The sequence below is a fragment of the Acipenser ruthenus genome, chromosome 48 (assembly GCF_902713425.1).
Source record: "Acipenser ruthenus chromosome 48, fAciRut3.2 maternal haplotype, whole genome shotgun sequence".
Taxonomy (NCBI): domain Eukaryota; kingdom Metazoa; phylum Chordata; class Actinopteri; order Acipenseriformes; family Acipenseridae; genus Acipenser; species Acipenser ruthenus.
The window spans coordinates 569,080-584,280 of record NC_081236.1 but is presented as its reverse complement, the minus strand read 5'-3'; the positions used below and the strand labels follow the sequence as shown (position 1 = coordinate 584,280).

Below are 15,201 nucleotides of genomic sequence, written 5' to 3'. Positions count from 1 at the left end.
CAATAGACTCAATTAAAATTAGTATTCCTTTTTACTCTCCCTCAATTTATCTGTTTCTCTCCCTCTCTTACTCCCCTTCTCTTCTCCCTCCTTTCCCTCTCTCCATCTCTCCCTGTCTTTCAGGAACCCCGGGTAATATTCCTCACAAGTGCAACAGCACCAAGCACCGCATCATCTCCCCTAAAGTGGAGGAGGTGCGGCCCTGCCCCTCGTACCCTGCCCTGACCGAGGTGCAGAACCTTTCCACGGGCGAGCCAGTGCCAGACACGGACCAGGGAGGGGGTGAGGAGGGAGGAGGAGGAGGAGGAGGAGGAGGAGGGGAGAAGAGGAAGCCAACAACTCAGCAACAACGACAGCAACAGCATAAGCCCCTGCCTCACAGGGAGGGGGGGAAGGCGCTGGGCGCACGGATGAGTCCCGGGCTGAGCAGTGCTGGGGAGGGCTCCCCTCTCTCTTACTCCTCCAGCCAGTCCTCTTTCTCCTCCAGCCAGTCCTCCTTCGCCGGCAGCCCCGACTCTGCCCAGAACTCCCCGTCGACCGGCGCCCTCGGCAACGGTCACTACGGGGACCAGCGCGTGCCCGTCGCCGCGGTGACCGGCAGCCTACCTCAGAACGCAGTGATCGTCATGACGACGGGGCTAGGAGGAGGGAGAGGGGGCGGTATGGTGGACAATAATGGGTTGACCCCCAGCCAGCAGCTGATAGCAAAGGCTAACACTGTGGCAGCTGTTAGTACCAGCGCCCCCATCTCCCATTCCGCTACCCAGCTCCCCCCGCACCCCGAGCTGGGACCCCCGAGGGCAGCCCCCGTCATCCTAGCCCTGGTCCCGGGCTCCGTCAGCGGGCTAATGCTTTCGGACACCCTGGACGCCAGCATGGAAGTCACTGATAGTGGCCCTGCTCCCGCTGTTCCTGCGCCAGCCTCTGTCGGAACACCCCCTCCCGCCCCCGCTGCCTTCGACCCCGACTCCTTCCTCAACAGCCCCAGGCAGGGGCAGACCTACGGGGGCGCCGCCAACCAGGACTCCCTCTCCGTCAGCTTCTGCTCTCTGGCTTCCAGCCGCTCCCCGGGGGTGGTGAGCCTGGGCGAGAGGGAGAGGGAGGAGGAGAGGGAGAGAAGAGGCGGGGAGCTTTCTCATCACCCTGCCTGCTCCTTTACCCCGGCAGCTGGGACCGCTCCAACTCCCACAGCTAACAGCAACAGGATCGCCCACGTTGACACTAACGGTAACGGAGCAGCCCCCTCGCTCTCTGCCGTCGCTCGGATCTCCCCGCACTGTGTTGTAGCCGACTCCGCCACCCCGAAAACCCTTTCCAGCCCGGTCTGCGTCTCTCTCTTCCCTTCCCCTCCTCATCCTGCCTCCCCGTCTTCTAACTCCACTTCCACTTACACAAGCAGCCTGGCAGCCCAAACGTTCCCCAGCGTGCCCCTAAGCCGGGTCTCTCTGGGGCCCAGTAGCCTGGTCGTGGTCGCCACGGCTGCCATACCTTCGGGGCTTAGCCTGGCGGAGAAGATGGGCTGCCTCAGCGACAACCGACGCGGCAAGAGCTCCCAGCCGCCGGTTAAGGGGAACCGGTTTTTCATCCAAGACGACGACGCCGCTGCTGGGGAAATCGGGGTCGGGGGAACGCATCCAGCGCGACACAGGAAGAGGAGTTCCCCCATCGACATCAAAAACAGGATCCAGGATTGCTGCAGCTCGGCCGAAGAGGAAAAGCAAAACCCAGCCTTGACTTTCCGAGCCGGCTCCACAGAAGGGGAGACGCCGATGGACACTAACGCTGACCCGGGGAGGCCGAGGGAGCTGGAGGGAGAGGCGGGGGGCAGGGGGCAGCTGGAAGGACACTCTCCTCCTCCTCCTTCTTCTTCCTCATCCTCCTCTTCCTCATCACTATCCTCTTGTTCTGCTTCAGCCGGTGCTGGAGCGTCCGAGCCGCGCGGAAACAACGAGACCGTATCGGATCTTTACAGCATCATACAGAGGAGCCTGGGGCCCGCGACCGCTGAGCCCAGTGGCGCTGGAACCGGACTGGGCCTAGGCATGGAGGAGGAGCAGTTCGAGATCTCCTTTGACAACCAGTTTCCGGACCTGATTTCGGAGTTCATCTCGGAGGATGAAGGGAGGCGCATGGGAGGAGAGCTGTCCTTCTGCACTTCCATTCCTCCTCCTCCTCCCCCTCCTGCTCCTTCTTGCGGTACCACAGTCCAGCCCTTGCCCCTCTCTCTCCCCAACCCCCTACCCCACTCACAGCCTTTTCCCATTATGATATCGTCACCCCCTGCCTGCGTCACCACCCCCACGCTCGCTGGCACCGCAGTTCCCGGACTGGCCGCCGGGGGGAGTTATCACCTGAGCCCGCAGCTGCAGCAGATCTCCCCGCCCCACTTCCTCCCCTACCCCGAGCTGGCCGCCGGGGCTCCGTCGCCCCCTGCTGGAGGGATGGAAGCACGGCAGCCGGTCACCATCACCGATTTTTCTCCGGAATGGTCCTACCCAGAGGTGAGCTGTGTGTTTCACCACAGTGAAGAGTAACGATAGTTTGATTAATTGTGATATATATATGTAGAGATGCATGGGGTAGCGTGTGAGATAAGAAAAAACTTGATTCGAGGTAGCCACCGGACACTTACACAAGACCGCGCGAGTACAATGTGGATGCGTGCTTGTGTAGCCGTGTAAAGGCTAGGTTGTATTGTAGTTATCGGGGTAGCCCAAGAAATGGGCTTGATACCAGGAGGTTCAAATCCCGGCTCAGCCACTGACTCCCTGTGTGTGTGTGTGTGACCCTGAGCAAGTCACTGAACCTCCTTGTGCTCCGTCCTTCGGGTGAGACGCAAAACAAACGAGCTCCTATTGGAAGTAACTCTGCAGCAGCAGTTGTTGATGATGCAGAGTTCACCCCCCTGGTCTCTGTAAGTCGCTTTGGATAAAAGCGTCTGCTGAGTGACTCATTAGTAATAGTGCCGTGTGCGGCGCTTGTGTGTTCCCAGGGTGGGGTGAAGGTGCTGATCACCGGGCCCTGGATGGCGGGGAGCGAGCGGTACTCCTGCCTCTTCGACCACATCACCGTCCCAGCCTCGCTCATCCAGTCTGGGGTGCTGCGCTGCTACTGCCCCGGTAGGTACAGCCAGGGATGGGGAAACAAGCTCATGTGTGTCTTATTGAACTCGTAGTAAAACCAGGAATGGAATCAAGCTGCTATGCTGCGGGAGTCTTATTTCCGTCCCTGCTGTACTGAATTAGCTGTGTTTTACAATGCTTCCCTATGCTTTACCAGACCTCTCTGTGCTTTACAATGCTTCCCTATGCTTTACCAGACCTCTCTGTGCTTTACAATGCTTCCCTATGCTTTACCAGGCCTCTCTGTGCTTTACAATGCTTCCCTATGCTTTACCAGACCTCTCTGTGCTTTACAATGCTTCCCTATGCTTTACCAGACCTCTCTGTGCTTTACAATGCTTCCCTATGCTTTACCAGACCTCTCTGTGCTTTACAATGCTTCCCTATTCTTTAACACACCTCTCTGTGCTTTACAATGCTTCTCTATGCTTTACCACACCTCTCTGTGCTTTACAATGCTTCCCTATGCTTTACCACACCTCTCTGTGCTTTACAATGCTTCCCTATTCTTTAACACACCTCTCTGTGCTTTACAATGCTTCTCTATGCTTTACCACACCTCTCTGTGCTTTACAATGCTTCCCTATGCTTTACCAGACCTCGCTGTGCTTCACAATGCTTCCCTATTCTTTACCACACCTCTCTGTGCTTTACAATGCTTCCCTATGCTTTACCACACCTCTCTGTGCTTTACAATGCTTCCCTGTGCTTTACCAGACCTCTCTGTGCTTTACAATGCTTCCCTATGCTTTACCAGACCTCTCTGTGCTTTACAATGCTTCCCTATGCTTTACCAGACCTCTCTGTGCTTTACAATGCTTCCCTATGCTTTACCAGACCTCTCTGTGCTTTACAATGCTTCTCTATGCTTTACCACACCTCTCTGTGCTTTACAATGCTTCCCTATGCTTTACCAGACCTCGCTGTGCTTCACAATGCTTCCCTATTCTTTACCACACCTCTCTGTGCTTTACAATGCTTCCCTATGCTTTACCACACCTCTCTGTGCTTTACAATGCTTCCCTATGCTTTACCAGACCTCTCTGTGCTTTACAATGCTTCCCTATGCTTTACCAGACCTCTCTGTGCTTTACAATGCTTCCCTATGCTTTACCAGACCTCTCTGTGCTTTACAATGCTTCCCTATGCTTTACTGTACTTTCACTGTGCTTTATTACACTTTGCTGTGCTTTTACTATGGGGAACTATTAAAAGGTTTAGATAGACTGGTGCAGCCATTTCATTGCAACTTACTGTGCAAATTCATATCATGGGACACAAAGTAAGACCAGTCGTCTATGTCTATTAGTTGCAGTGTTTTATGTTGACCAACAGGTGGCAGTGTCTTGCCGCAATAAAGCTGCATTGCTTGGTTTTGTTCCCAGTGCTTTCTCAACTCCTCTCTGACTGTTAGAGAACAATTGAAAAAATGAACCCTGTTTAATTTTTAGAACAACTCGTACAACATAGAGGCATAACTCAAGCCTGCCCTGGACTGGAGGGAGCCCCCTTTCTCTCAGGGAGGGAGGGAGGGAGCAGTTCAGTCTCCGTGCCTCAAGCCTGCCCTGGACTGGAGGGAGCCCCCTTTCTCTCAGGGAGGGAGGGAGGGAGGGAGCAGTTCAGTCTCCGTGCCTCAAGCCTGCCCTGGACTGGAGGGAGCCCCCTTTCTCTCAGGGAGGGAGGGAGCAGTTCAGTCTGCATGCAGTACTGAGTGCCTGTTTGTTTAATTCGTCTCTCGTTCCTTGTTTCAGCTCACGAGGCTGGGCTGGTGACTCTACAGGTAGCCCAGGAGAATCACATCATCTCCTCCTCTGTGCTATTTGAGTACAGAGCCCGCAACTCCAAAACCCTGCCTAGCACCCAGATAGACTGGCTGTCCCTGGACGGTGAGTCGATCTTACTGCAGTTTCTCCCAAACCTTTTGAGAAGTGATTCTAAAAATCAATCAATCTTTATTTTCTATAGCGTCTTTCATAGTGGACCACCATCACAAAGCGCTTTACAAGACAGTGAGGGACAATGCAAATACATTAAATACAGTGAAATGCAGGGCATAGCACATTATTATTATTATCATTTATTAGCAGACGCCCTTATCCAGGGCGACTTACAATTGTTACAAGATATCACATTATTTTTACATACAATTACCCATTTATACAGTTGGGTTTTTACTGGAGCAATCTAGGTAAAGTACCTTGCTCAAGGGTACAGCAGCAGTGTCCCCCACCTGGGATTGAACCCACGACTCTCCGGTCAAGAGTCCAGAGCCCTAACCACTACTCTACACTGCTGCCTATTAAATACAAGGATGTGAATTCTAGACATTGTGGATGCGTGTGTCATACAGAATCATACGACTAACAGAAAAACCTGAAATAGCAATTTAGACAGCAGCTAATAACAGATATCAGGCTTGAGCATTAAATGCGAGAGAGAACAAGCGGGTCTTGAGAGTTGATTTGAAGCGAGCGACTGTGGGAGCTGCACGCACTGAAGCTGGGAGAGATCTGATCCTCCACTGGTGTAGATTTAATAGTGCAGGTCTTGCTCAGCTGAAGTGAGGGTGGGTGGGTGGGGGGGGGGGGGGGGCTGTCTTCAGTATCCTTGTCTGCTCCGAGTCACAAGCGCGTGTTCCTCTGCTCCACCGGTCTTCTGATCCACACGGATTATCCTGCCATCCCCATTCTCGTCTCATTAACATTCCTGGACCGTGAATGTGAGGTTTAAACTCGTCCCTCTGCAGCGGCGCCAGACAGCAGCTAGAGAGAAGCCAGATTTAGAAAATGCTGAAAGAAACTTAGCGAGTTCAAAGACAAGCGTTTCCACTAGAAGTCTTTCTCAGCGTCTTCAGTGTAAATTCAATGGCTAACGTTTCCGCTAGAAGTCTTTCTCAGTGTCTTCAGTGTAAATTCAATAACTAACGTTTCCACTAGAAGTCTTTCTCAGCGTCTTCAGTGTAAATTCAATGGCTAACGTTTCCACTAGAAGTCTTTCTCAGTGTCATCAATTGGTCCAGACATTGGCCTATATTTCCCCTTGTTTGTAAATCACAGGCAAATTACTTCCTCCGTTCATGACAGGGGGACTAACAGTGTAAAAACGGGGCCTCCTTGAGAGAGACAGCGTGTCTTTGAACTTGCTGTCTCTTTCAGCACTGCTGACTGTTTGATAGCTGTGGAGGAGAGGCTGCAGAGAGGCTGATGGGTATGGTGATGCTCTCACACTTCAGCAGGTCCTTGACTCTGTCGATAAGTCTGCTTTGTTTTTACAGATGACTTATTATTATTATTATTATTTTATTATTATTATTATTATTATTGTTATTATTTAGTCATTTAGCAGACACACATACCAGAGCGACTTAGAGTCATGCGTTGGAGAGAACTGTCTCTCTCTCTGTATCTCTGTCTCTCTCTCCTCTGTTTGTATCTCTCTGTCTGTCTCTCTTCTCTGTCTGTATCTCTCTCCTTCTCTCACTCTATCTCTCTCCTCTCTGTCTGTCTGTATCTTTGGCGCTCTTTTTGTGTCTGTGTCTCTCTCTCTCCTCTCTGTCTCTCTTCTCTGTCTGTATCTCTCTCCTTCTGTTTCTACCTGCCTCTCTCTCCTCCTCTGTCTGTCTTCTCTCCTCTCTGTCTGTATCTCTCTCTCTGTCTCTGTTTCTTCTCAGAGAGGAATGATATGACAGATAGGCAGGCAGACGGACAGACAGACAGACTTACAGAAACGGCAGCACCAGACTTGTTGTGCAACATGTTTACCAACTCGACAGATTCGAAGAGGGAGGGAGGGGTGGAAAAAAACTAATACAACAAGAATGAACTTGAAGAAGTGGCAGCGTGTGCTTGTGCTTGTGTGTGCGTGTGTGGTTTGGTTTGGTTGGTATTTTGGTGATCTAGGGTTACACCAGTGGAGGGGGTAGAGGGGGTGGAAAGACTGAGCCCGGGATATTCTGGGTCTGTTTATTTTGAGCTACGGAAAACCGATGACGGCCAGGAACTCCCTGTGAGCAACAGACATTCACTTCACTGACCGCAGCTCTGCAGGTCAGCCAGACGCGGAGAGGGAGAGGGAGAGAGAGGGAGGGAGAGACGGAGAGTGAGAGAGGGAGGGGGAGAGAGGGAGGGGGAGAGAGAGAGAGCTTCTTTAATAAGCTGTACTCCCTGCAAAGGATGGGAGTAAGACTCCTGTTACATAGCAGTTTGATCCGTTCCTGGTTTTGCTGTGAGTTTAATAAGAGTAACACTGGCTAACTGGCTCGTCTTAAGACCTGTAAGGGAGAAACTGCTATGCAATAGGAGTCTTATTTCAATGCCTGCCCTGAGGGAACACAAAGCCACTTTTCCAGGAGCAGCGGTTTGAAACCTGGTTCCAGGAGTCCTAGTTTGAGGTTTGCTGTATCAAACCCCCCCAAGTCTCCCCTGGTGTGCCGCGCAGCGGCCTGGAACCTCGTCTCCTGAAACCAAGTTCCAAGCCGCACAGGGGCTCCGTGTTCCTTCGACTTTATGGTATTTACTGTAGTTTGCCATGTTTATTAAAATGTTTACCTGTGCGTCCACTCTGCTTTGTTACTGTTTTATTCCCCTTTCCTAATAAGATCTATCCTCCCCCCCTCCCTTCCCACTCTGCTCTGCATGGTTAGCGCAGTGTGCTGCTCTCGTCCCCGTCATCGCCTCTAATCCCTCCTGAAGGAACAGAAGGGTTCAGGTTTCAAAGGCTGAGCAGCCGTGCGGGGGGGCAGTTGGAAAGCCCCTAACTCCAGGAGCCCGAAACCTCCTGGCGTCATCCCTTACCATTACCCTCACTGAGAACCTGGTTTAAACTGGTCGCAGCGATGGAGTGAATCTGTACACAGTAACCCTGTACTGTAGCTACAAATGATGAAAAGTAAACTTAAATTGTTCAATCAAATATTGAACAATTTAAGTCCCCCCCTAATCCCCGTTGTTTTCCTTGACAGGCTTGTTCTTGTCAACAGTATCCATGTTTTATAGCTCAGAGGAGGGGGCTCCATTATAAATCTGTCACTGTTAGCAATTAACTGGTCTGGATGCCTGCCTGCCTGTGTGTGTGTGTTAACCTGCCACAGCTCAGAGATCCAAGTTTTATAAATATGCAGTGATCAAGTAGCCTGGTTACCGGGAGGAATATTGACTAGTGCTGCTGGCACTACAAAGACTGGTGAAGCATAGGGGAGCACTGTAAAGCACAGAGAGGTGTGGTAAAGCATAGGGAAGCATTGTAAAGCACAGAGAGGTCTGGTAAAGCATAGGGAAGCATTGTAAAGCACAGAGAGGTGTGATAAAGCATAGGGAAGCATTGTAAAGCACAGAGAGGTCTGGTAAAGCATAGGGAAGCATTGTAAAGCATGGAGAGGTCTGGTAAAGCATAGGGAAGCATTGTAAAGCACAGAGAGGTCTGGTAAAGCATTGTAAAGCACAGAGAGGTATGGTAAAGCATAGGGAAGCATTTAAAGCACAGAGAGGTCTGGTAAAGCATAGGGAAGCATTGTAAAGCACAGAGAGGTATGGTAAAGCATAGGGAAACATTGTAAAGCACGGAGAAGTGTGGTGAAGCATTGTAAAGCACAGAGAGGTCTGGTAAAGCATAGGGAAGCATTGTAAAGCACAGAGAGGTCTGGTAAAGCATTGTAAAGCACAGAGAGGTATGGTAAAGCATAGGGAAGCATTGTAAAGCACAGAGAGGTCTGGTAAAGCATAGGGAAGCATTGTAAAGCACAGAGAGGTATGGTAAAGCATAGGGAAGCATTGTAAAGCACAGAGAGGCATGATTAAGTATATTAATAAGCATAGCAAACCAGGATAAACTATGGTAAATGCAGAGTATAACCATGGAAAAGACAGAGACAGATACTCCAACACATACACACACACACACACACACACACAGTCAGTATCTCTCAGCAACTGGTGCTGTTGCTTTGAGACTGAGCTCATTAAGAGATAACAAAACTTCCCAGGACTGGAGGGAGCGGTGGTGTTGAGAGGGTGCGTCAACAGCGTCTCTCTCAGTCAGTGTGCCACCTTTATCCACGTTTCACTCCACATTCTCACCCCCTGGTACAGTTTGCATTGTGACACAACCCCGACCCCTCTCTCTCTCTCTCTCTCTCTCTCTCTCTCTCTCTCTCTCTCTCTCTCTCTCTCTGAGTACAGCATTTCTGTGAGCTATTTTAATCCTGATCCCAGAGTTAGAGTTGGGAGTTAGAGGGGGAGCTGCAGGAGCACTTCCCAGTATAGTTTGTCATAATGCAGTAAAGTGCCCCACGGTGCCCCCTCCCAGTCTCTCCAGCTCTCCATTTAAGACATCCCATACCACCCCCCCACGCTCCCTACCTACTCTCCTCCCGACTTTTGTTTTTTGTCCTCGTTTTCACAACGTCGTCGACGTTTTTTCTCGACAGCAGAATTCCAGCTGAGCAAAGAGGACAGGAAGCAGGAGCTGAGGGGAGGAGGAGCAGGAGGAAAGAAAGGGGGAGAGAGAGAGGAGAGGAGGGAGGGACTCATAATTAATTTATCAGGACAGCAAAAACGGGGCAGTAGCAACCGAGCTGGAAGAGGACGAGCAAGCTGCAGTTTTGGCAGCAGAAGAAACTTTTGGACAATTTTTTTTTCATTTTTTAAAGCCTGGGAACTGCTGCTTGCTTTTATAAAAAAATGTGTCTCGAGCAAGACAACAGATTTAACTCCTTAACGAACTCCAATTCGCCTGCAAGACTCTCCGCCATTCCCTTTCGAAGATGATCACTATTGATATTTATTTATTCGGTATATATTTTAACTGCAGAGCTGGATTCTGGATGAAGGATTCTGACTTGCTGGACTTGTCTTTCAGCGGCTGATTCCTGAACTCTTAATTCATTCATTCGTTACATTATCAGGTATACATTTTTATTTTGTATCGAAGGGACTGGATCACTGCATAAAAAGGAGTTTCCGACACCCAAAACTGAAAAAAGAGGGGAGGGGCTTACAATGAAGAGGTGATCGTAGGACCGCGATTATCACCCCCTCCCCTCCCCTGCGTTACCCCTGCCCCCCCCCCCCCCCCCAACTATTATTAAAAGTGTGGAAAGCGATTCTTGCTCATTACTGTGGGAAACGATGGAACAGGACAGAAAAGGTAGGTGCAGACTTAGACACAAACAGCAGGAAAGCTCAGAGATTTTGTTCGGCTGTTTATATTTATATATTTTTTCCAGGCTGATTTGTGTTCCCCTGAAAAAGTTTTCTTATGAAGCTGCGCGTTTCTTGGGGTACACGCACCGAGACGCACGTCTGTTCGTAGAGACGTGGGGTACCTACAGTAGCGCACCCCTAAATTCACACCAGCGTTTAAAATGTGTGTGTAGATATTTATTTTTGAGTATATTTTTGATAAGTTCCAGCTGTCTTATTTTTGCATTTTATAGTGCAGGGCAGCAGTGTGGAGTAGTGGTCAGGGCTCTGGATTCTTGACCGGAGGGTCGTGGGTTCAATCCCAGGTGGGGGACACTGCTGCTGTACCCTTGAGCAAGGTACTTTACCTAGATTGCTCCAGTAAAAACCCAACTGTATAAATGGGGAATTGTATGTAAAAATAATGTGATATCTTGTAACAATTGTAAGTCGTCCTGGATAAGGACGTCTGCTAAGAAATAAATAATAATAATAATATTATAATATAATAATATAATAGTTGTTTTCTTTACTGTGCATGTATAAGTGTATAAATGTGTGGATGGCTGCTTGCTATGTATTTAGTTTACCTGTTGTTGCTTACTTTTGCAAAGCTAGGCAGTGTTATATTTCCAGGTGTATGCAAGCGTCTATTGTATACAGGTCTGTAGCGCTTCGTGTTTTAATAACCTTGAAATGAGGCGCTACGGGGGGGTCTCGCTGAACCCCAGTAATCCATGTCAGCCCTAATATTTGTACGATTTATTACTGCGTGAATGTAAAGTGAGTTACATTAAGAAGGGGTTCTGGTGGCAACGTTTGCTGTTGAACTTACCAAGTTTCTTTTAGCGTTTCTACGGCGTGGTTAATAGCTGAGTCATGAATGTAAATCGTCTTTTGTAGTTTTTTTTTTTTTGCTGGTTGTAACTTTTGCAAGGCAGTGCGGTGTAGCTGGGGGGGGGGAAACCGTATTGAATTGTATTTGTTTTTGTTAAAGTTCTATGGTTGTCGATTCCGAACAGAAGTTTTTAAGTGATAGTTGGTGGTGGTGGTATGCACAGCTATGGCCAAAAGTTTTGCATCTCCCTACAGAACAAACTCATTCAGCTTCGTAAAGTGGAATGAAACCTGCTGAATAATGTTACCTTGTTAACATATGGAATTACACACCGCTTTGGAGTTTTACAGAACACTTAATGAAAAACTGGCTTGAAAAAATTTCGAAATCTAACATGAAATACTACTGTACTGCTATTATGGCTTAAGGTAGACTCTATGCAATATCATTTTGTAGTTTCTTTGATTACATAAGAACATAAGAAAGTTTACAAACGAGAGGAGGCCATTCAGCCCATCTTGCTCGTTTGGTTGTTAGTAGCTCATTGATCCCAGAATCTCATCAAGCAGCTTCTTGAAGGATCTCAGGGTGTCAGCTTCAACAACATTACTGGGGAGTTGGTTCCAGACCCTCACGATTCTCTGTGTAAAAAAGTGCCTCCTATTTTCTGTTCTGTATTTTCTTTATCTAATCTACATGATGTTGAATGAAAGATCTAAATTATATTCATATAGTTTTTGGGATGGTAAATCAGCCCTCACCTGCGGAGAGCTGGGTTCAGATAGTCGTGCAGCGTGGGGAGGGCATGGAATGGGTTAGCCAGGGTGTTCCCTAGCCGTGTTATTAATGCCGAATCACTGGGATCCTTCAAGACCCATCTTGACAAGAGTTTTTTGAGATCAATCAGCTGCTAGGAACCGTACGAGCGCTGATGGTCCGAATGGGCTGGTCTCGTTGGCGTATTCTCTCGTGTGCTGTATTGCATGATCTCATGAAACTCAGACTCTGTATTACAAAGACATGTTAGTCTCGCTGTACCGATTCTAGTCATAGAAAAAGACTCTGATGCCAGTCACAAAGAAGCGTTTACATGCAGGCAGTATCAACCGATGCAAAACATTTGATTTGAATTTCATCTGCAGCTGAGGCCACAGGTTTTGCATCACCTAGAATTTCAGGATTGAGACAGAAATTAAAAAAAGAAAAAAAAAAAAAAAGATAGGAACATCATTTAGATCTTTTATTATTTAACATGTCATTAGAGAAACTACGAGATGAGATCACATAAAAAAAGGAAGCCATAATAGTAGTACAGTAGCATTTCATGTTAGATTTTGGAAATGTCGCATTTTTCACTTTTTCAGTTAATGCGGGAAAACTACAAAGCGGTGTGTAATTCGCTATGTTAAGGTGGCATTATTCAGCAGGTTTCACTCGACTTTACCAAGCAGAATGTGTTAATTCTATAGGGTCGCGATGTAAAACCTGCGGCCACAGCTGTATGATTTGCGACTTCGAAAGACTAAATTACTGAATTTGTTCAACAGGTGCAAAAAAAAAAAAACAACAACACCGGTTATGTAAACTAATATCCACAGTTTCTTTCTGGTCTCCTTGTGAGCCCTCTGAGCGGGCAAGCGGACAGCAATGCCAGGCTGTCACCCAGGCTGAAACGAGTTGTGAAATTATCACAAACCCGCTGGCCTCTTTAACGCTCCCCCCACCCTCCCCACGCTCCCCCCCTTCCCTGGTAGTTTTTAAAGATCTGGGACAGCACACCCCCACCCCCCACTAGGTTCCAAAATTGGATGTTAGCTGGGGTCACCCCAGGTGAATAATTTCCATTTGAAGAGGCTGAAGCCTTCCTCCCTGATGCCCGTCCCCTTGCATTATGTGTCCTTGTAGCTGCTAGTTTGAGCTCCTGTCACAAACCTTGCTCAAACTCCTGGCTCCTGATCATTTCAATATTAATAATAATAACAGACTTCATTGAGGGGAGCTCTGAGCCTCAGGACTGGGTGCAGCAGCAGCAGCAGCAGGGCTAGTGTGAGTTTGTAACCCTGCTCAAACTCCTGGCTCCTGATCATTTCAATATTAATAATAATAACAGACTTCATTGAGGGGAGTTCTGAACCCCAGGACTGGGTGCAGCAGCAGCAGCAGCAGGGCTAGTGTGAGTTTGTAACCCTGCTCAAACTCCTGGCTCCTGATCATTTCAATATTAATAATAATAACAGACTTCATTGAGGGGAGCTCTGAGCCTCAGGACTGGGTGCAGCAGCAGCAGCAGGGCTAGTGTGAGTTTGTAACCCTGCTCAAACTCCTGGCTCCTGATCATTTCAATATTAATAATAATAACAGACTTCATTGAGGGGAGCTCTGAGCCTCAGGACTGGGTGCAGCAGGACGTGTGTGAGTTACAAGCCCTGGTATGGCCTCTTGGTAACCCCTCACATTTTCACATGTACCGGATCTGGGGTGTGTGTGTGTGTGTCAGTCACTGATGCGCTCTGTGTTTTTTTTTCTTTAGATAACCAGTTCAGGATGTCGATTCTGGAGCGACTCGAGCAGATGGAGAAGAGAATGGCTGAGATGACAGCATCTAATCAGCAGCAGCAACAAACTCCACAGCACCAGCAAGCAGGACCTGGAGAGAAAACTCACCTCCAGGTACAGAGCGAGGGGGGGGCGAGGGGGGGGCACAGCACCAGCAAGCAGGACCCGGGGAGAAAACTCACCTCCAGGTACAGAGCGAGGGGGGGGGCGAGGGGGGGGCACAGCACCAGCAAGCAGGACCCGGGGAGAAAACTCACCTCCAGGTACAGAGCCGGGGGGGGGAGCGAGGGGGGGGCACAGCACCAGCAAGCAGGACCCGGGGAGAAAATTCACCTCCAGGTACAGAGCGAGGGGGGGGTTCAAAATGTGCTTGATTTAAAAAGAAAAAAAAACTTTTCGGTTTGTCGGATTTTAATTTTTTTCTTCTTCATGAAGTATTTTTACATAGTAATTGTATGTAAAAATAATGTGATATCTTGTAACAATTGTAAGTCGCCCTGGATAAGGGCATCTGCTAAGAAATAAATAATAATATATATATATATATATATATATATATATATATATATATATATATTTGTTGTAGTGATAGAAATAGCTGTACAGTATTTCATTTGGCTTTAACTAGCTCATGAACTTTGAAAACAGTGACTAGGAGGATAGGTCCCAGACCTGGTCTTGTGAGAGAGTGATCTCCATTGACAGGCGGGGGGGGCGGCCTCGTGACCTGTCAAGCAGGATTAGCCATAAGCAGGGGCTCAAGGGCTCAGGATGCAGTCAGGGCATAAGCCCAGCGGGACACAGTCATGGAAACATCCCTGCATTTGGCTGCTATTAGCCCTGAGGCTCCGAGGATGGGCAGATATACGCAGGCAGAGATAAGCACCCTACCGAACCAGGGCTGCCAGATCCCTCGTTCTGACTTCTTACTGGCCCTTCTGAGCACCGGCAATGCAGTGAGCGCTAACGGAGGCTTTCAAATACACTGTCCCGCCTCTTACTAGAACCAGCAAGCGTCATCGCAGCTAAGCAGCCCTTTTAAAAATACTCTCGCTTACGTCTCGTTCGTTTTCGTTCGCTCAGGTCAAGTTAATGTGGATTACCAGTGCTTTTAAAATCCCTGCCCTTCCCACTTATTGGCACAAGCGCAAGGTTATTGGGGCTCACCCCTCGAAACTTCAGCTCTCTGGCCTCTTGTTAGGTTTCTTTATAGCAGCTGTGTCTTAAAGGATGCCAGCGGGGGGCTCCCGAGTGGCGCATCCAGTAAAGGCTCTCCGCGTGGTGCAGGATGCGCCCTGTAGCCTGGAGATCGCAGGTTCGAATCCAGGCTACGTCATTGCCGACCGTGACCAAGGGTTCCTAGGGGGTGAAGCACAGCTGGCCGAGCGCCGCCCGGGTAGGGAGGGATTAGGTCGGCAGGGCAATCCACGGTTCACCGCGCACCAGCGACCTCTGTGGCCGATAGGGCACTTATCCTAGACATTGGAAATAAGACTCCCATTCGATA

The 15,201-nt window shown here is 49.0% G+C and overlaps 1 protein-coding gene across 6 annotated transcripts in view; it reads left to right on the top strand.

Moving 5' to 3' along the window:
- LOC117404628 (calmodulin-binding transcription activator 2-like) overlaps positions 1-15,201 on the top strand; it is a 38,928-nt gene that overhangs the window by 6,073 nt on the left and 17,654 nt on the right. For all 6 annotated transcript variants that reach the window (XR_009319889.1, XR_009319888.1, XM_059014575.1 and 3 more), the window contains exons 8-11: positions 124-2,501; positions 2,993-3,119; positions 4,874-5,008; positions 13,669-13,808. Coding sequence is in view for 4 of the 6 variants with exons in the window: in XM_059014575.1 (XP_058870558.1) it covers positions 124-2,501; positions 2,993-3,119; positions 4,874-5,008; positions 13,669-13,808 (2,780 nt within the window). In the remaining 2 variants the exon portion in view is untranslated. The remainder of the gene's footprint in view (positions 1-123; positions 2,502-2,992; positions 3,120-4,873; positions 5,009-13,668; positions 13,809-15,201) is intronic.